We start from the raw sequence: 21,152 nt of genomic DNA, 5'->3' as shown, positions 1-21,152 counted from the left end.
AATTAACTATGCATTATTATATTACATAAATAATTATCCTTTATACTCACTTTTTAAAAAGTTATTTGAACAAACAAATTAAATCTGATTGAATGAGAGTGCCAAACTTTTTATATTTTAAGCATATAAAAATTAAACTCAACTTATAAGAGACTAGCTAATTCTAATTTTATCTAAACTAGTATATAGTTTAGATGTTTTTCAAATGAAAAACAAATTATGTCATCATCAATTACAATTATTTATTTATTTATTTATTTTATTTTATTTTAGCAACCTTTGAAGTGAATGAGAAAGATGCTATTTCTTCTTTGTTTTTCAGTGTCTCTCTGCCTATTCTTCCTCATCATCCAAGAAAAGCAACCACCTTGCCTTCTGCAAAGTTGTTCTTCATGTTTGCTCCAATCATTCTTTCCTCTTTGATGATGAACTGTTTCTTTTGTCTCCCATGTTTCTGTATCTTTCACTTCCACCTGCACATGCATTCATGCACACATCAATGTCATGCATGGTAGTGCATGTGATGCATATATATATGTTATTATGTGCTTATTCTCATAACCCATTTTTCTATCTTTTCAGAATATTGCTATATTAGGTAACATGAATCAACACTGGTCCATTATATTCATGTGTCATCTCTTGTTACAAGATATTCGTTTATGAATTATTTGCCATCAAAGTTACTGACCCACCAAAGGTTGAATATTTTTCCGAGTTCCAACATTCGGTAAACAATATTGTATTATTTATAAATTGGCATAAGTTACCTTGCTATATATATATATATATATATATATATATTTGATGATTTAATTTCGTAATGTCTTCTACCTTGTTTTTAGAGTTGTGAGATCTTAAGATTTCTAAATAATACTTTTAAAGCATTATGATAATAAAATATTATAATCAAGATATGTTACTCTCAACAACTATAACGTAACGTTTGGTGGAGAGACAGAGACGGAAAGACTGAAACTGAGAGACAGAAATTGAAATAAATTTTAGTATTTTGTTTGGTGTAGAGTGGGAGACAGAAATTGAAACAATAATAAAACTCTAATTTAATTTGTACAAAGGATAAAATTAGAATTAATTAATTGAAATGAGAATATTTTAGATATAAAATGTTATTAAAGTTTCAGTTTTTATCTCTAAAAATTTTAGTCTTCTGCGTCCCTACTTTTTGGAAGTACTGAAATACTGACATTTTAGGGACAAAGACAAAAGTTTTAGTACCAATCTCTAAACCAACAAATATGATATTGAGTCTTAGTCTCCCCGTCTTGTCTCAGTACCTCAAAACAAACACTACCTAAAGTACGGACACTTTGTTGAGTTGAGTTGTCGTGTCCGTGTATCACACTTTGATGAGTTGATGTGTCCATGTATCAGTTACATTCCGGACACGACACTCATCCACATTTATCCGACACACATGTCTATATCCAACCGTCTCTTAATAAAAAATAAAAAATTATTCATCAGAGGACGCACCTAAATACTATCACGTGTCAATGTGTCTTATCTTATTCTTAACATGTATTCTTAAAATAAATTTAGAAATAATATATATTATTATTTATTAAAACAAACAAATATTTTAAATATTTTATATAATTAAAATAAGATATTAAAAATAATTAAAAAATTAATTTATATTTTAATATCAATAAAATATTAAAATATCATTACTATTTATCTAAAAAATACTTTATATTTTATATATATGCGTATCCACGTATCTTATAAAATTTTAAAATTTGTATGTCGACGTATCCATATCGTATCGTATTCCGTATTCATGTACATCATAGCTCAACAATAATAAGAAGCAGCATAATTAAGGTATAGTAGCATTGGATAATTATGTAGTTTTATATATAATGTTATTTTTAAAATTTAAACCGACTTTAATAAATATCAATATCAAATAGATAATATATATATATATATATATATATATATATATATATATATATATATATATATATATTGCAAAAATGATAATAGTTAAGGCACTAATAAACATAATAAATAAAGAAATAGTGAAGACACTGCATGCATCAATCATTTTTTTTTCTCAAATATAATATCTATATGACTATATATAATGTTTTAATTTAAGCGCCAAATAGGGTATTTCCATCTAAAGTTTTGTTTGCATGTTAAGAAACAAGAATCCTCTCTGACGCAGATAGAGACATAAAGAGGAGCCCTACACTGTTGAATTTTTTTTATTTAGCTGTTTAAAAAAAAAAAAAAAAAAAAGAAGAAACTAACAATATGAATGATTAGCTCTTCTTCCCCACTCCTCTTTTGCGTCCAAATCAGCTTACGTATGGAATAATTCAATTCAATTTCAATCTCTAACAACTTTGGCTATATTATAAAACACTTTGGAAAAACTATATATTAATGTAACGCGTTATTATTAATAATAAAAATGTTATGAGAATTAAAAAAAATCAGTTATTATATATATGTTTTTAATAAAATTTTAATGTTTATTTTATTTGTTAATATATATTTTATATGACTGTGATGATTTATTGAGTATATATAATATGAGGCCAATTATATGGTGTCTATGAGTTTTTGTCTAAACTTTGCCTAACTTACTTTTTGTAGTAAGTTTTGATTTTTTAAAAATTATTTATTATTATATCTTTTAAAATAAATAATAATTTTTAATCTTTTTTAATAAATAGACACCACCTTTTACACACCATAGCATTCACCGTAATATGATTGTACTTTTAGTTACTGCACTAAAATAGTTTGAGAGCCACTATGCATTATCCTAAATTGAAGTACATTTTTCCATGGCAAATTTCTTCAATGGGATTATATTCTATGACCCTATTATTGCCATAATGCAAGAAAGTGTATGCTATATGATTTAGGCTCCTACCCTTGTAACTCTATACTAGTCCTTCACTCCTTTGTATTTTATCCCATGAAGGAATGTAGTTGCAAGAGTGAGTACACTGAGAATTTTGTTGAGTGTATAGCCTTTATAACAAAATTATGTACCTTGATTCCAGAATCTCTATTGGTTACATATGAGACAAAGAGAAAAGCTATATCTATATTGTTGCCATGTTTAAATCATTCAAGGGTCTGAACAAGTGGTGGGATTGAATTGTCATTTTTGGAATTTGCTTATCCAACTGTCTAACAATTCTATTAACATGTGATGGCCTTATCAGTTAAGGTGATATACATTTTAGTCTCTTAATCATAAACTTTGAATGTAAGTTTTAATGATGGGATTTTTTTAATTAAAGTATTGTATGTCCTTGAAAGATATTTTTCACAGTTTGAAAATAATCACTGATATAATTATCAGGTTAGGTTGCATACATTTCAATTTTGGATTGCAATTCTTTTCGAAACTCTGCGTTAACACATGATACTTGTGTATTGGACTGTCCTTAATTATAAATTATTTGAATTCTAATAATAGGAATTATAGTAAAGGAAGAAATCCTTGTCTAACTCATAAAAGAAGGTGAAAAAAGAAATTGAAGAAGGGAATAATTTGGTTTTTGCTTTGTGAGATGGCATTTTCAGTACCTGAAAATTGATTCCCAAAAACAAAGACAATTGCAACTGTATGTGTAGTAGAAAAGCAGGCTACTTGGGAGGGAAAGGCATGGAGGGACCAAAAAAAATAATAATAATAAAAAATATAAAAAAATGAGGGACATTAGCACATGAAACACTGAGGACCAAGATATCTATATCACTGTCCCACCATTGGAAGGTTATAATCTAATTATATGACAACCAGATTTGATTCTCTTATCTTGGGAAACTCACCCCCTTCCTCCTGCTTAGGCCTTAGGGTAGTTGCTCTTTCTTTTCTCTGTGTTTTTTTTTTTTTGAATAATTTTGAATGATTGATAATAATGATCCTGACTCATGTATCTGATTCTTTGGATACTTCCTCAGACAGGTTTTAAATTTGTCTTGCCAAAACAAAAGATAAAATTAAACAATTAAGTTTAACTACATTTGGAAATTAAATAGATTTTTTTTAATAATTTAATTTTTTTTGTATATTAATAGCTTAAACTATTTTTGTATAGATAATCAGTGAAATACCATAGTCTAATTAGTACCTTCATTGTTTAAAGTTTAAACAATAAAATACTCTTCACTAATGTCATTGCTAACTTAATGATCAAAGATAAAGGGAATCATAATCCTAAATTGTTTGAGCTGTTAATTGAAGTGTAATTAATGCAAAAAGAAATTCTGCTAAAACTTCATACCACATACACATACCTCTTCTTCAGATTTTGTTTTGGCATTTGAATTAGGTGAATCTGCAGCTCTATTTTTTGACCTTTCTATGATTGAAGGTGTTGAAGCAGGGCTAGGACTGCTTGAACTAAGATATTGAGGTGTGCTTTGAACACCAACATCTCTTGTCATTCCCTCTTTTTTCTTCTCTGCATAAAAAGATTAGATTCAGAGTTGAATTGTAAAGCAACTTCTTAAAAATAGGATACTAGGAGAATGCAAAAGAAAATTCATTCATGATTACTGAATAATTAGGCATTAGTTATTTGATTAGTCTATAAATAACAGCCTTAGCTATTGTAAACATTAGATGATTGTTGAATATTTGAATAGTGACCTGGAATGGGGTATTGAGGAGGAGCTGCTTCATCTTCTTCTATGAGACTAGATGGTTTGGCTTGAATATGTCTTGAAGAGGAATAAACTAGAGGAGCAGACATGGTGATTCTGTTTGTGAAACTTCTGAATGATCTTCCACTAAGAGTTTTTGCAGATAGACACTCCATTGGTACTTCTCCTGAGAGAGGGTTGCATATGTACTTTTCTGCTTCATTCCACTTTGAATTCAATGCAAACCCATCTGGGGATAAGCATTCCCAACTGTTATAGCTTGCTTTTGCTTGCAATGCTGCAATTAAACATATTCAAATTATTCAAAAGAAAAAAGAATAAAAATTCATAAGCATATGCATTATCATAATATGTTAATACCTTTAAGAGCAGTGGTGAATGAGTATGTTGAAGGGTCTATTTCATCTGCAACAAAAACATGGAGAATATATGTTTGTGAAACAAGAAATTTGAAATCATTATGAAAAAAAGAAAAGAAAAGAAAAGGAATATACCTTTTAAAGGGTATCCTGGTGAAGAAGCTGTGCTAGAAATGGTTATGTTTGATCTGAAAGACCTTGTGTCTTCTCTAAAGCTTCTCATGTATGATCCTGAATACCTTCTTGAGTTGGTGTTCTCTCTGCTGATGATTCTACCTTTCATTCCCCATTCTCTCAAATTGAACTCTGATTCATCATCTCTTCTCCTTGAAGTGCTATAAGGAGATGGTTCAGCAGTTGATGCCATGGAAACTATTACTTAGAATTTTCAGCAGAATATGATGAATATATGATCTTTGTTTTATTCTAAGTGTTCAATGAAGCCACTCCCACCATACTCAAACTTTGCATAGGTTTGAAAGTGGGTGGTGAAGGTGCAGACATGACTAAAAAGAAAAGAAAAAAAGTGAGTACTGAGGGAAGAAGCTTTTTGTCTTGTTAAGGTATAAGGTGGAATGTGGCTTTGGAATTAATACAAACACAAGGCATGCTAAATTCTGTGAAGAGTGTGTTTCTGTCTCTTGAAAAGTTTTGCTCTTTTGCTTTTTGAATCTCACAAGCTGCAAAAGACATGCAACAAGTGAACAAGTAATGCAATGAAAATTTATTATTTTTCACCCTTAAAAATTTTATTTATATGAATTTTTTTTGGCCTATGCATTAAATGCAGTGGACTGCCCCAGTAACTTTTCTTGTTCTTTGACCCCTAATATCCTAGGCCACTATATGAAGTTTTAATCTTCAAGTTTATCATGGGACACTCAAATATAAGTACAAGATTTTTATATGGTTTTTTGTTGAAGAAAGACAGAGAAATAATTGTGCACCTTTTTTTTCTTCTATCTCTAGTTCCATTAAATTTGGGTGATGTAATTCATGCCAAAAAAATCAAAAAATCATTCATTATATATATGATCTTTATCCTATCACAATCCATCCAGCACACAATCTATAACCTTATTCAAAGGAATCTTATTTCAAAGTAAGAAGTATCTATGACAAATTTATGAACTTTATAACATGCACTAATAAAACTTATTGTAACACATAAATTGCAGCTGGGAGAATTCTTTTGGTGGGGTCAAAATAATGAAACTCACTGTTTTGAATAGCATGGCCCAATCCTACTACTTTTATCTGCTTCTGTTCTGTATCTATGAAGTTTGGTCATTTTTGATGCAGCCAAATTGAGTGTTAGATTTATTACAAAAATCTACCAGCCACTTGAATTTAGGGAATTTTATATTTCATATCAGAAGTTAATTTCGTCACTTCTTTTCAACATGTTTATTGAAATAAATATATATAACAACTTAATTATTTATCTTAAGTAATATTTTGCATCATAGTCATAGATATATAAAATATACAATGACGTGTGCCTTATTAATATTATTCTTGTCTACATCAATATATATTATGGGGGTCTAGTATCCAAATATTTTAAAAGATCTGAATGTGATTAAGAAAAAAGTTTTTATATGCTATTATTGATTGATGGGTTATCTACTATATTAAATGTTGAATTGAAATTGCTTTTGGAGTAATAGATGTTTCAACTTCAATTTATTGTGAAAAATTGTTTCTTACAGCCTTAATTACTACACGAAATATATTATATATTCAGTAAATTTATTGAGGCCTACTATACATACAAGTCTTTTTGGCTTAGAAGTTATACAAGTTGGCCCAAGTCCAAAAAAAAAAAAACGCGCACCATTTCTTTAAAATCGAGCGTCCAACGCATGCGTTCATTATGCCGTACTCTTCTTCTTCTTCCTCAATCAAAACGCAAACTGTCAATATTCAAGCGACATTCGAAACAAACTATGATTATGAAGACACGTTCCAATTCCTCGCGAAGAGTAGAAGAAATCAAAAAGAAAAGATACAAATCTCCATAAAAAATCACCAGAAAAAATGAAGAAACATTATTCAAGGTACTGTTTTACTGTTCTTCTATATTTTTTTTCTAGATTGTCTCTGTCATGTGCCTCATCCTTAACCAGCAAAACATTAAAAGATTTCAAGAAGAAATATACTGTCTCTCCCGGGTGTATTTTTTAAATCCTTTGGGTGTATTTCTGTAACCGTTTGGGTGTATTTCTGTAATCCTTTCAGTAACCGTTTGGGTGTATTTCTGTAATTGTTTGGGTGTATTTATGTAATTATTTGGGTGTATTTCTGAAGTTCTATTATCTTCAAAACAATTTCAAAACTTGATTTCAAAAATCATGGAAAAAAAAACGAAGCAAGAAGGAGATCCAACAAATTTGGCAAGAAATTTGAAAAAAAAAACGAAATCTTTTGAAAGATGGAAGTTATATATTTACGCGTTAATTGATTTGAATTGATTTAAAAATCTATTAAAGAGGCACGTAACATAAACAACGCGTTTAATGGGTTTCGTTTTTTTCAGACTTATAAAGCTTGTAAGCGCAAAACACTTATATCCATACATTAATCCATATAATTAATGGTTACATTAGTCAAATGAATTTAATTAAAGTCATTACAAAATTACTGATCAAGCTATATATAATGCAGACACGTGGCATGTGTGACAAAATAATGTGTAGTAGTTAGAATGTCAGAGACATTTTTCAATAATGATTCATGGCTAAGATAAGAAAAACCTTCTTAATCAAAGAGAGCAGACATGAAGAAATCTGTACATTCTAACAGATTCCTTATTTTTGGTAAATAATAAAAAGAGCATTTAGTGATAATACCAAGCTAGCTTTAATGATGATGCTTCTTCGTGAAAGAGAAATCACATGAATCAGTGCATGGTTTATTATTCATTTTTACTCATTATTATTATTCCTTCTTTTTGTGAAACTTTGATGAGTTATATGTAGGCGTTAATTTATTAATAATGGAAACTAAAGCTTCTTAGTCAAAATGAATCATTATTGTACATGCAGGGTTTAATAACAACTAATTATGAACCTTCCTCATGAAAGCAGAGAGCAGACACAAAGGAAATAATAATAATAACTAATGAGATGCTAAAATCTATAAGATTTGGTTAAAGTTATGGTTACACTTAAAAAAAAAAAAAAAAAAAAAAAAAAAAAAAAAAAAAAAAAAAAAAAAAAAAAAATAATAATGTCTATTAAAGTTTGGTTATTAGGTTAGGTTACATTGAACTTAAACGGAAATTGGGTATGACACTTTTTGATTTGTTATTCGTGTATTAAACAGAGAGGATCACATTGCTATAGTGTTACATAATTATTAATAATACTTGAGAGATAATAAAAAAATCAGTTTAAATAGTCTAATTTTATTTTATTTAATATTTAGTAATAGTTAGAATAATTGTATAATTTTAGATGTAATAAATATATAATTATGAATATTATATGTATAAAATAATAAATATTATGTTATATAAAGTAACTACTTTAAATATTGTCTCTTAGCATTATTGAATTTAAATATCATACTTTATAACTATAGTAATCTATGATGTACAGAGACACGACACGAGACGCGAATTTTAAAATCTTACATGATACGGAGACATCGAGACACACATACATATAAAATATAAAGTATTTTTTAGATAAATTGTAATGATATTTTGATATTTTATTGATATTAAAATATAAATTAATTTTTTTTATTATTTTTAATATCTTATTTTAATTATATCAAGTATTTAAAATATTTTTTGTTTTAATAAATAATAATATATACTATATCTAAATTTATTTTAAGAATATCTGTTAAGAATAAGACTGGACACGCTGAAACGTGATGGTATTTAGGTGTGTCCAAGCATGTCCGGAAATTTTTTTTTTTATTTTTTATTAAGACACGGTTGGACACTGCAGACACGCGTGTCGGACGAGTGTCGGTGACGCGAGCACGATAACTCAGCGAAGTGTCCGTGCTTCATATATTAGTAATTATATATTGGTATATTTACTATTACGGTAATATTAAAGAGATAATATCTACTAAAATTATTTTATATAACATAATATTTTTAATTTTATACACATAATATTTATAATTATATATTTATTATATTTAAAATTGTACAATTATTTTAGCGATAATTAATAAATATTAAATAAAATTATTTAAGTCTGTTTGATGGGATGATTTTTTATTTTCTTTTAGAGTTCTGCTAGAGAGCCAATTAAACTGATTTTGGGGTTCACCAAGGATCGAACTCTTGATCTTTCGGATCTAGAGTTCTAATACCATGTCATGATACCACTCATACGGGTGAGCACGAGTCGGTTTGGTTCGGGTTCAAGGTGAAATTAGAACCGAACCGATCAAAATGTAATTGGTTCGATTTGGTTCGGATTTGTATTTTTTTGTGTATGTATCCGAATCAAACCAAACCGATTAAAAACGGATTGGTTCGGTTCGGGTAATTGGGTACCCGATGACTTTGAAATTCATAAAAAAACCAAATTTTATCTTAAAAATTCAACAAGTACAATAAACATATAACATCAATATAAATAATCTAAACATGTTAAACACCAAATACATTAAAAACTAAACTCATTAAAATCCAAACATATTAATAGTGAATAATCTCACTAAAAGCCACTAAAAACCATATATATTTTTTTATTTAGTTAATATATGATCGGGTTCACGAGTTGGTTCGGGTTCTGCACCTCCAGAACCGATACCCGAACCAATTATTAACAAAGGTCATTGGTTTGGTTCGAATTGGACCCGATTACCCGTTGGTTTCAGAACCAATTTAATTGGTTCGGTTCGGGTTCAGACAGGTAATCGGGTACCCGCTACCCGTGCTCACCCCTAACCACTCATCCCAAAAGCTTCAGCTAATGAAAAAAATAACACTAATAGTTATATCTTTAATACTCCCTAAACCTCTATTGTACACATTGTACAAATATTCTATTGGCTACTTATACTTTCCCTTCTTTTAAATATTATTGTTACTATTATATAGCAATGTTAGTTTTAACAAAAAGATGAATTGAAGCTTATGCTAAACTCTTATGATTTATTAACCCTAATGATGACTAATTAAAAGGCAAATTATATTGTTGTGGTTATTAGAAAAACAAATGATATGCATATATAATAAGATAATCACATTCCCTTGAAGTAATATTTAAAAAATATGTAGATACTATTAGATAATTTAATATATTTAATTAAATTTATTTTTATGTGAATACAATTTTATAGGAATAGTCACCATATTAATAATCTTTATAAGTTTCACATATATAGTATACATTACAATAAAAGAATGAGATTTTTTGTTTTTCCCTCCTTTATACTACTAGTGTTGAATAATGGGGATTGAATCTATATTCTGATTGTCACAAGTGTTGTTTCCCGTCCAAGTGGATTATGAGGACTAGATAGCAATAGGATGATGATGATATTATGGATTATGGTATTGAGTTTGTATAGTGTTGAGTTGTTTTCAATGTAGGCTGTAAATGTGTGCAAGAATATGAAGGGAATGGGATTGTATATGTGCATGTGCATGTGGATGTCACATTCTTATCTTGTTAATTCTATGAAAATGAGTGAAGGGTGTTTATGGGTCCCCCCTCACATTATGGAAGCCAAGAGAGATCATGGGTCCCACTAGCCTGGACCTCATCATAGCCGTCAGTTTTGTCTGATGTGTATGCATTGTTGACATCAACAAAGAGAAACCTTCATCAGATTTGGATTGGGGCCATCATTAGTTTCTCTTTAAATAATTGTTAAAAATAAATTAAATTTTATTTTATGTATATAATAATTTATTGATCAATAATAAATTTTTTAAGCGAAATTCTAATTCTTCACGACTAATCTTTAATATATCGAATTAAGAGATGCAGTAAAAAAAATAGACCTTCTCTTTTTGTTTACATTTACACTCTTTTGGGGTCCATCTACTTCATTTATTTTCCAAAGTTTTTTCAATTCTACTTCTCTATCATTCTTGCGTCTCCCACACGAATTTCCAATTGCCATATGCTTGTTTCCCCAAGACCTAAATCTCTCCATTCTTTCTTTCGGTAGTTTTAAATTAAGAATTTGAAAAAAAATTCTTTCAAAACCATACTTATTTACAGTTTTTCAAATAATTACAATACTAAAATAGAAAAAGTTTAAACTATAAGTTATTTGGTAGTAGCTATTAAATAATTTTTTATTTCTCATGATATTTTTTAGTTTGATAAGTTAAAAAATAATCTATTATAAATTTAATTTTTATTTAAAAATTTATTATTAACTAGTGAGTTATTGTATATATAAAATAGAATTTAACTTTTTAACACTTATTTGAACAGACAATTAAACTAACTAATCGATCAACTCAAATTGATCAGATAATATGTAAATTTATCTCTTTTGTAGTAGTAATTTTAATATTTTTTATTCTAAACTTTATTTAAAGAAATATCACTACAAAAAAAGTTTTCAAACAGTAATTAATTTTTACAACCGTTTGAATTTATGACAAAAACAATAGTAGTTAGTTAGATTGGAATTAGCAACCAATACTAAAACCATACTTTGGGAGTTTGGAGTTACTAAATCCGTAGTTAAATAAGAAATTCGCGACTAATTTAGCAATCAAAATAAAAAGTTAGCTATAGAGATTTTTTGAATTAAATTAGTTAGCTTTTTGATAATAAAATCAAAATACTAATAGCAAAGACTTGTTGAAAGAAAAAAAGAAAAAAAAAAAGTCAACGAACTATAACTCAAATAGTATAGTTTTCATTTTTTATCCAGAAATTTTAGATTCGAGTATCATTTTTAACTTAAAAAAAATAAATAAATAAAAAGAAAAAGAAAAACACTTGTGTCCCCCACTTTGAATTGTCATGTCTTTGTATGCCTAAACACTTGCCACTGCAATAAAGGTTTCCTCCTATCCATTGCTAATTATATTAAGGACTCTTTTGGGAAAGAACATCCATTACTCCAATTTCAGCCACAATGTAACCATTCATGAACATTGTTCACTGTCTTCCGTTACTTTTAAGACTTAGTACATGCTTGCTGCGGTAAGAAATAAAAATCATTTGGATACCAAAATCGATAATATTTAAATTCGGTAGATTTATTCTATGAATAAGTGTATTGTACTTTTTAATATGCATCTTCTCTATAAATTTAGGAAGAGTCTTTATTCTTTTTCAGAAATGCTATTTGTACACTAAAATCAGCCACTAATATATTTGTATATAAATATATGTGTGGTTTAATTTATTTTCAATATATATTTATATTCTAGCATGTATTTTATACTTGTGGCTGATTTTGATGTATACGTAGCATAATCCTATTTTTTTACTTGATTCTATTATTCACCAAAGAAATTCACCAATTCTACTCATAATTTGGGTTACTAATATTCTCATTTTGCATCCTTATATCAATTTAAAAAAAAAATACCTGTAACTTAATTACTAATAAAAATAACAAATTAATTAGGTGCCAAAATGAACCAAATTATGCTTCTTAGTTCTTACCCCTCTATAGTTCAATGGAACAAATTATTGCATACCCTTAACACATTAACTATGTTAGCTCTGAAAAGGAGCATGAACAAAATATGTAGCCAACAGAACTAGAATGAGGAAAATGAAGTGAACTTTTTGTGTTGGTCATAGAATTATTGAAATGATGCATCTTTTCAAAGGAGAGGCATGCAAACATAGATTCTCCATTGACAATAATTGTCATCATTTGTCAAGTCAACAGAATTGAAAAGTAACAGCATCCTAGGCAGAATCATAATCAGCAGTGATTATACCAAATACTACTATTTAACTTAATTATAGCATTCACATAATGTTACTTATAGTATAGGTACCTTATTACTCAACAAAATATAATTCCTTTTGCAAGTTAATGCAGAGAAAAAAAAATAGAAGGATCCAATTGCAATTTATAAGACTTTATTTTGAACACAGTTCACCTTTGTGTCTTTTCTATCAATCAAGATTCACCTGCCACAATAATTAAAAGAAGAAGAGAGGGTCTCTAGACATAATCATCAGATTCTGCATTCTATACACATTCAAGAGACTTTACATATCCCAAGTAGCCTCATACATATATACCAAAATAATCTTCATATTTGCAATTAGCAGGGCCAAGGCAGAAGCAATAACTTGAACTTCAAAATAAGACCAACATGAATAAAAGTTGAATTTGAATTTGAAGCTACTTATAGAAAAGAATTTGAATAACTGAAATACAGAGAAGATTTAACTTAGATGATGCAGAAAAAGTATTCATTGTAGAGAAAGAAACTCACTAAAAAGGTGTTCAAAGATCCTTAATTTGTATTAAGAGAAGAAATGAAATTAAATGCTTTCCAAGTTATAAAGCAGCTTCTAAATAAGAAAAGAAGTGAACTCAAATGCTCCATTGAGAAGTAATAATTGGACATTGGCTATAACTAGAAGTATGTAACTATATATATGTTTCCATATACCAATGGAGATCTGTGGTTAAGAAATTTTATCATAATATTCTTTATGCTTAGAATTGACATTGACATTCATTGTATGTGAAATGTATGACCAAAAACAAATGAAGACATTGAATTGATTAAGCACTCAAATGTTGCAGGTAATCATCAATTCCAATTCAAAAGCAACTGAGGAATGTGAACTCTATTTTTGTACAGGCTAAGTTTAATGTTAGAGGAACATTCACTAGAACATTACATCAGCAAAAACAAACTACAATTCCTGTTTTAATCTCCCTAGCATAGAAAAACAACACAAATTGAGGAATGACTATAATTTGCTTTCAAAAGTCAACTAGCACAAAGAAAAAGGTTACCATTTAATGCTGCATTTGCTTTTTTTTTTATTCTATTGTTGGGTTGGTGACAAAATCAGGTAGATCATGCACTTATGACAAAGTATTATATATCTTTCCCTTATGGATTGGACCATGTTGTGATGAGAATTGAGAATCAATGGCAACAATAAGCTCAAGAGTTATACATCAGATCAGAACACAGAGGAACAAAAAAGCTTACCATAAAGCAGCCTATTATTGTTGTTGGTGTTACTACTCCTCAGTCCTCACTAGTGTCATTGATTCCCATGACAACATGGTCAAGCCAACAAGGGGTTTCAGATTCAGTGTGCAGTGCTGAAAAGAATGGTCCATGCCATGAGTTGATGAGACAATAATACACACATCACTGTCATTTATTATAGAACAGACTATTATTAATTAATGATTCATCAAATGTTGGTTTTTGACTGTTGTGAATGGTCTCAGATCAGATGCAGTACACTTACTATGTTTGATTGGTACAACCATTTTGTTTGATCTACCCTATAAAAGAAAGAAAACATTACAGATTGTACTGATCCTGTGTACTGGAATCATGTGCTATACTCCCTTAAAAAATTTTACCAAATTTTAAAATATTCTACTATTCATGTTAGTTGACATATTTGACATCTATATATCTCGGAAGAAGGGTGCATTTTTTTGTAGGAGAGAAAATGCTCTTGCTTTACCCAACAATAGGGTGAAATTTCAGATAAAAGAATGCATTTTTTAGTGAATGAATTCTATCTTAAACATGTTATTCTAGCATATGAGCAGTTGAGCACACTGCAGCTTATGATGCATGATAATAATAATGCAAATTGCAAAATAAATATCAGCAGGCATAATTTATCAAGATAAAGTGATAAACAGAAGCTTGATATTTTTAATTTTTGGTCCCAAGATAGAATTATATTGGCCCAGCTCTTTCCCCCCCTTTTTTGGTCTAAAGCCTATCTGTTTTTTCACATGTGAAAATATGTGCATTTCCAATGTAGCATCAATTTCTTAAATGGGTTTGGTCTCATTTCCCATATAAGTCCTAACTGGACATCTTTACAAAATGTGACATAAAAAAGAAACCTGATATCATGACTATTATTGGAAATTTTCATGTCACAGGTTGTTTTATCCATCAGCATGCACAACCCAGTTACTAGTCCACTAAGAATGTCATCACTATAATTCCATCCAAATAATCTAATTTTATTTATTTATTTGTGTCAACATCCAAATAAGCCTTTAAGCTACCCATGATTTAACAATTACATAAAAGTAAACCTTATTTGTGGTCAACTCTTCATAGCTTTATGATAATAAACAAAAGATAAACTCAACAGTGTCACATAACAATTATCAACATCACATGGAAGAACTTTCAATATAAAATTCCCTCAACAAAATATTAACTAAAAACAAAAGCATTTCTGATCAATTTCTTATCAAAAAGAGTTCCAAATGATCAAGCTTTTCATCATAACCACCATCCACCAACTACATACTAAAATCATTATTAAATCTACCACAAAAAAAAAAAAAAAATCATAGCCGCCTCACTTATTATTCAATAACTGTAATCAGTCAGTAAAACCAGGAACTGTAGCATGTGACTCAAGATTCTTAGCAGCATCAGAGGCCTGAACAGAAGGGTTAGGCTCAACAGTTTCAACAATAAGCTCCTTTGGCAAATCCTTAATACCCTTAAGATAGAAAGTGTACAAGATCTTAAAAGGGTACATAATTTGATGAAGCTTGACTTGCCCTGAAACACCTTCAAAGATTCCAGAACCACCTGTGACAGCAAGGTATGTGTCTTCATAGGTCAAGTATGGACCCTGAACAGCAATGTGGCCATAGTCACCAAAGTAGAAACTGTATATTGCTTCATAACGATCACCACCTTTCTCTGCTTTGTTTTGGATCAAAATGCAGATACCTGCTGTTATGCCTATGCGCTTTTGAAGGTCTCCAGTATACAACTGCATAATAATATAATTGAAAAGATTGTAATATGAATAATCATATGATGATGTTTGATCACTAACATAATTCAATCATAAAAAATAAATTACCTTGTTAGTGAAGGGTACAAGATCACCAAGGGAATTCACAGTTTTCTGGCTCAATCTAAGGTAAATGGGGCTTCCACGGTCACGTTCATTGATCTCATAAACACTCAGTTCTTGAACCCTCTCTACATAACATTGTGCACAATAAACATAAACATCATATGACATAAATAAAACAAATGAAATTAAAAACAAGATCTATGTATGTACCTGCAGCTTCAGATGACTCAGCCTGGCTCTTGCAAGAGAATGATTTCTTAGGAACTGAAGTGAAGTAGGAAGAGTGTGGCAAAGTGGAGTTAAGCTTGAGGCTTCTAGTGATTGATGTGTTTGATGATGAAGTGAATGGTAAGAGTGATGATTTGGTAGGTGGGGCTGTGAAAATTGATCTTGATGATGTGTTAGCAGGCCTAATAGAAGAAGCAGGGATTGTTCTCAAAGCATAGCTTGATGAGGCCATGATCAATGATATTGCTAATAATCTTATGAAACTTAAATATATAGAGATATTGGTATTGGTATAACACAAAAGTTGGTGACTTAATGTGATGAAAAAGGGTTGGCAAATGGTGGTTTTATATATAGGGAATAATAGCATAAGAAGTTAGGACAATGAAATTTGAATGTAGTGTGTGAACTTGTATTGGCTTACCGGCTAAATAGGTGGACGGTGGTAGGAATATGAACCATGTGATGGAAATTGTGGAATGTAAAAGAACCATTATTTTGATGAGGGTCAAATAGTCAATGATGGCTAGAGGCAAAAGTGGACGGTACAATAAATAGTGCCTCATTTTCTTTTGTTGGGAGTTTGCTACTTTTTGTTTTGGTGATGAGGGAGGAAACAAAATACTAACAATTATCACACTAGATTCCAATTCAGGTGTTATTTATTCATTTATTTTAAGCCCACGAGCTTTTGATCCTTTTTTATTCAAACAATTGACTAATGCTGTAATGCATACACATCTGCACAAACAATAGTATTAAAAGATTGAAGTTGTTTTAACTTCAATTAATTAAGCTCATCCATTAAATCATGTACTGCATTATTTTGTGTTATTGATATTAAATGTCATTACTGTTCTTTCTTATTGTTGAGTGCATTTTTATAGGTTTTAAGTCATCAATTCATTATTGTTGCTCAATAGTGGAAGATTTTAGTGTGGGCAACTTTGTAAGCAAGTGCTGCATTATAACACAAGATACATATATGAATGATCACAAAGAGAAATGAAGAGAGAATCAAAATTGTCCACTAACAATGGTTGAATTTGAAATTTTATAGTGTAATGTGCTTGTGTTCATGCTTTAAAGAATTTATATACTAGCTATTGGTTTATTTTATATACAGGTTGTCTGCACCTTTTCATAGTAGTCTAGTTTCATCTTTGTTTATTAATGAACATGCTTTCTTTGAGAAAAAAAAAAAAAACACTATGCATATACTCTTGTAACAAATATCATTTTGACTTCAGTATTGTTAGCAACCAAATTTATTTTCTTTGTTAATATATAATTAATTAATAACAATTTATTTTTATTCCAATGTTAGAGGTGTTTGGTGTGGTGCTTTTGAAAATATAAAAAACATAAACCCATAAAGCTCCATGTCAACATCAAAATATGATTAGCCAACTAATGTAAGGCACACCTATGCTAGGCTTGAAAGTTGAAACATCAGTTAGTTCAAATTCTTTAGGCTTTAAATTATTTACAGAAATGGTAAAATCTACAGAGGTTGAGAATGGGAGAACTGCCATAAGATGAGGAACAAGCTTATGAAATCTAATCATTTCTATGATAATAATGTTTTGTTACACTGAATATTCAACCATAATAATCATTATTTGTAAGATTATACAGGTGGAGGAGGCAAATCAAGCAAAAGCCAGAAACCAATACAATCTTCAGAATCTAAATCTTCTTGGATGGCAAGAAAATGCAGACCCCCACAAGCTTTCTTTGCTGCTTCCCAAGCTTCAGCTTCACTAGTTGTCACTGGAGTCTTCTTATAGGTGGCGTATACATACCTAGTCGAAATTCCAACTGAAAGAATAAGGCTCGCGCGAGCAGTGTCTGCTTCTACGGCACAGATCTCCAATCCATTCATCCAAGCTGTGCCACCAAATGATCATAATTCATAAGAATGATGTGGAAGAAAATTCTACTGCTTTCTTTGGGAGGATAAAATGAATGATGATTTGCAGTTATATACCTGCTAATGCTGTAGATCGAGAAGATGCAACAGCAAGCCCAGGGATCAATGTCTTGTCATCAATTTCGATACCCAATAAATCAAGATCAAGCCCAGCGCCAAACACAAATTTTGTCTCTAAGGATGAAACCTCCTCTCGAACAGCTTAAGAATGGATTATTGGAAGTTAGAGAGGTATGGTATGCCATATGAAGATAACTCAAAATACTAAAGCATGAAATTCAGATTTCTAAAAGTAAGGAGAAAAAGCTTTAAGCCCTTGTAAAATGCAAGCAATATAATCCATGTAATATAGATATGATCCATAACTCAAATTGGTGTAAGGAAATTGATGATTAAAAGGTAAAAGTAAGGTCTATTTGATTTCTATTTCCATTTTCTGTTTTCTTGTTTATGAAATGGAAGCAAAACTTAGTATTATATTATTTTCACTATTTTTAATTTAGGATACTAAAAATGAAGACACAAACTAAACACAGCCTAGCCTAAGGGTATCGTATGTCGAGCAATTGCGAATTAAATGACATGCGAGCTGTGGCCAATTTACCTGAGTAAGGTAATTGAACAAATGCCCATCTTTCCCCAAACAAATTCTCTGGAAGTTCTGTTGGGAAAGGATTATCTAGGGCCAAAAGAGGCTTGGATCCTTGTTGAAATCCAGGATGCCGCATATATACAGTCTCATAGCGCTCTTCTAGCCATAGAAGTAATGACAAACACTGAAAGGGATCATATGAATCACATTAAGTACACAAAATTGATGTGTGAACTCAATGAATCATTATCAAAATAAGATTCTAAATATACCAGGAAGTTCTATTTCCTCATTTTAAGCACACAGATAATAGAGGTATTTCACCCTACACACAATAGCCAAGAGGTGCCATTAATTTGGGAAACTTATGTACAGACCTAATTTGTCGAGTATTTGAACCACTTAAATCAATAATCAATCACCAATCAGGGGAGTAGGAGATAATATTATAATAATGTATCTTGAAAAATTTAGACATCTAATGAAATTCATGAAGATCCTTAATACTCAATATTTTAGTCTAGTGCAACAAGAACAAGCTAACTCTTGAAACATTCCAAAACTGCTTTACAATTCTTATTACCTCATTGAGACACTCTTAAATTAGTTTCCTGAAGCACTGAGTTCACTACCAAGCAAATTGTACTAATCGAACTAACCTTCTGCAGCTTTGGAAAACTTTCTAATCCAGCATGTAATAAGTTATGACCTAGCTGAGAATGGTTTACAATTTTTCGGATTAAATACAAATTTATATACTACTAATAAAGTCCAAATGTAAATAACTGATATCAAGTGATTGCAATTGCATTAACTCTTTACTAACTACTTATTCCCATTGATAAGTTAATTGGAGTATATAGTCACACAATGATGCAGCGAATGTTTGAGAACGTTCTTGAATGTACCTAAAGGAAAGGCAAAGAAATTGGCAAAACCTATAGTTTTCTGCTGAGCAGTTAAACTAGCAAAGCCATATTAAAAAAATAAATATCATACACACCCGTTTACTTGGAGTAGCTTTTATGTTGAGCTCCTTGGATGCTTTTGTAATAATTGTCTGCATCTGTGACCTACAAAGTAACAACAAAAGTAATCAACATTCCATACTATTACAGTATTACTGTATACTATGAACACCAAGTAAAAGAATATTCTTGTACAAAAGTGCCTGTAAATCTAGATAGAATAGAATGCCATGCTCTGTTTATCTAATTTTAGTCTCCTCTAATTGCTGAAGAAATTTGACAGCTGAAGTCACTAGCTAAGGCCTAAGGGAACATTTGCTTATGAACATTACGGGTGATTTTCTTTTTCCCTTCTTTGCTTTTACAAAATTTCCATATCTCAGCTTCTACTCACAAGCTAAAAAACTCAGCTTTTGGCACAAAAAAGTAACTTAGGTGATAAACGAATATTTTATTTTATTAATTTATATTTTCAGCTGCCAAACCTAATGAGACAATTGTACAAACACACAGAATGCATAAACTTCAAACTTAAAACCGAAATTAAGTACCTGAAGAAGCGAATTTTTTCAGGCAAAGGGACACCCAACTCCTCCGAAATAGTGACAATAGCGTCCTTAAGCGTGATGCTATTAATGACATTGTTGGGAAAATACTTAGTGTACTGCAAAGAAAGCGAGTTGTCACACACAACCAGCTCCCAAAGCTTCTTCCCTCTAACATCAAGAATGGGCCTTGAGCAGAAATCGAGTTCCCAGTCAGTTATGGACTCAGGGTCAGTTTCAGGGTCAAGATAGCACATTTCCGCAGTTGGGTCATCGTCTTCATCTTCAAAATCCTTCTTTTCTTCCTCCTCTTTCTCCTTCTGGATCGACACGGAGCTCTCAGACACCGATGAACATGTACGGAAATGGCGGAGTAGTGGGAGGTTTTTGTTTGAGGGAGTGATTAAAGATATTCTAACAGGTTTTGATGGGTTTATAGTGAAGTGTTTGGGCTTTGGGGTTCTAACTGTGGCGTGGTTGAAGCTCAGAGTTGCCATGGCTTCAACTCTGTTTAACTGATCAGAGAGTTTGTTGTTCTGAGGTAGTTATCCTCTGCCACATGTTTCGGTTAATGTTCATGATAATGATCATATTCGGTTTTTTTTTTTTTTGCGCCTCTGTTGTTGTTGGGCTTATTTGGGCCCATTTAACACCCAAATTAGTTGGGCTATTCAAAGAAAGCTGTATGAGGCCCAATTTAGTGGCCCAAACTTGTAGTTTAGACTTTAGACCCAATTCTTGACCAAAAAAGGACTTTTAAGAGTTTAGACCCAATTCTCAATCTTATGAATATTATTCTGACAGAAGAAAAAAAGTTATTCGTATTAAAAAAAAAAAGATTATCCTTGTC

At 30.4% G+C, this 21,152-nt stretch overlaps 3 protein-coding genes across 5 annotated transcripts; all 3 read right to left on the bottom strand.

Annotated features, from left to right (window-relative positions):
- Positions 1-85: 85 nt before the first annotated feature.
- LOC112744733 (uncharacterized) lies at positions 86-6,259 on the bottom strand. Of its 3 annotated transcripts, none has more exons than XM_072215266.1 (6): positions 6,242-6,259; positions 5,157-5,701; positions 5,023-5,067; positions 4,649-4,939; positions 4,294-4,460; positions 86-473 (listed from the first exon to the last, which is right to left on the bottom strand). In XM_072215266.1, exons 2-6 carry the CDS (start codon positions 5,386-5,388, stop codon positions 270-272), a joined length of 939 nt encoding a protein of 312 aa, XP_072071367.1. In that variant the 5' UTR covers positions 5,389-5,701; positions 6,242-6,259; the 3' UTR covers positions 86-269. The 3 variants fall into 3 exon arrangements, with proteins under 3 accessions (XP_072071367.1, XP_072071368.1, XP_025650217.1); XM_072215267.1 differs by lacking the exon at positions 6,242-6,259 and adding an exon at positions 5,969-6,181; XM_025794432.3 differs by lacking the exon at positions 6,242-6,259 and having other exon boundaries at positions 5,157-6,181.
- A 9,055-nt stretch (positions 6,260-15,314) lies between these two features.
- LOC112744732 (allene oxide cyclase, chloroplastic-like) lies at positions 15,315-16,629 on the bottom strand. Its single transcript, XM_025794431.3, has 3 exons — positions 16,247-16,629; positions 16,040-16,161; positions 15,315-15,946 (listed from the first exon to the last, which is right to left on the bottom strand). Exons 1-3 carry the CDS (start codon positions 16,494-16,496, stop codon positions 15,545-15,547), a joined length of 774 nt encoding a protein of 257 aa, XP_025650216.1. The 5' UTR covers positions 16,497-16,629; the 3' UTR covers positions 15,315-15,544.
- A 1,174-nt stretch (positions 16,630-17,803) lies between these two features.
- LOC112744730 (protein TAB2 homolog, chloroplastic-like) lies at positions 17,804-20,920 on the bottom strand. Its single transcript, XM_025794430.3, has 5 exons — positions 20,309-20,920; positions 19,793-19,862; positions 18,802-18,973; positions 18,255-18,398; positions 17,804-18,154 (listed from the first exon to the last, which is right to left on the bottom strand). The coding sequence occupies exons 1-5, from the start codon at positions 20,797-20,799 to the stop codon at positions 17,895-17,897; spliced, it is 1,137 nt and encodes a 378-aa protein (XP_025650215.1). The 5' UTR covers positions 20,800-20,920; the 3' UTR covers positions 17,804-17,894.
- Positions 20,921-21,152: the final 232 nt, after the last annotated feature.

The sequence above is a fragment of the Arachis hypogaea genome, chromosome 14 (assembly GCF_003086295.3).
Source record: "Arachis hypogaea cultivar Tifrunner chromosome 14, arahy.Tifrunner.gnm2.J5K5, whole genome shotgun sequence".
In the NCBI taxonomy this organism is placed as follows: Eukaryota; Viridiplantae; Streptophyta; class Magnoliopsida; order Fabales; family Fabaceae; genus Arachis; species Arachis hypogaea.
The sequence above is the reverse complement of the archived record's forward strand: the minus strand, read 5'-3'. Positions and strand labels throughout refer to the sequence as shown.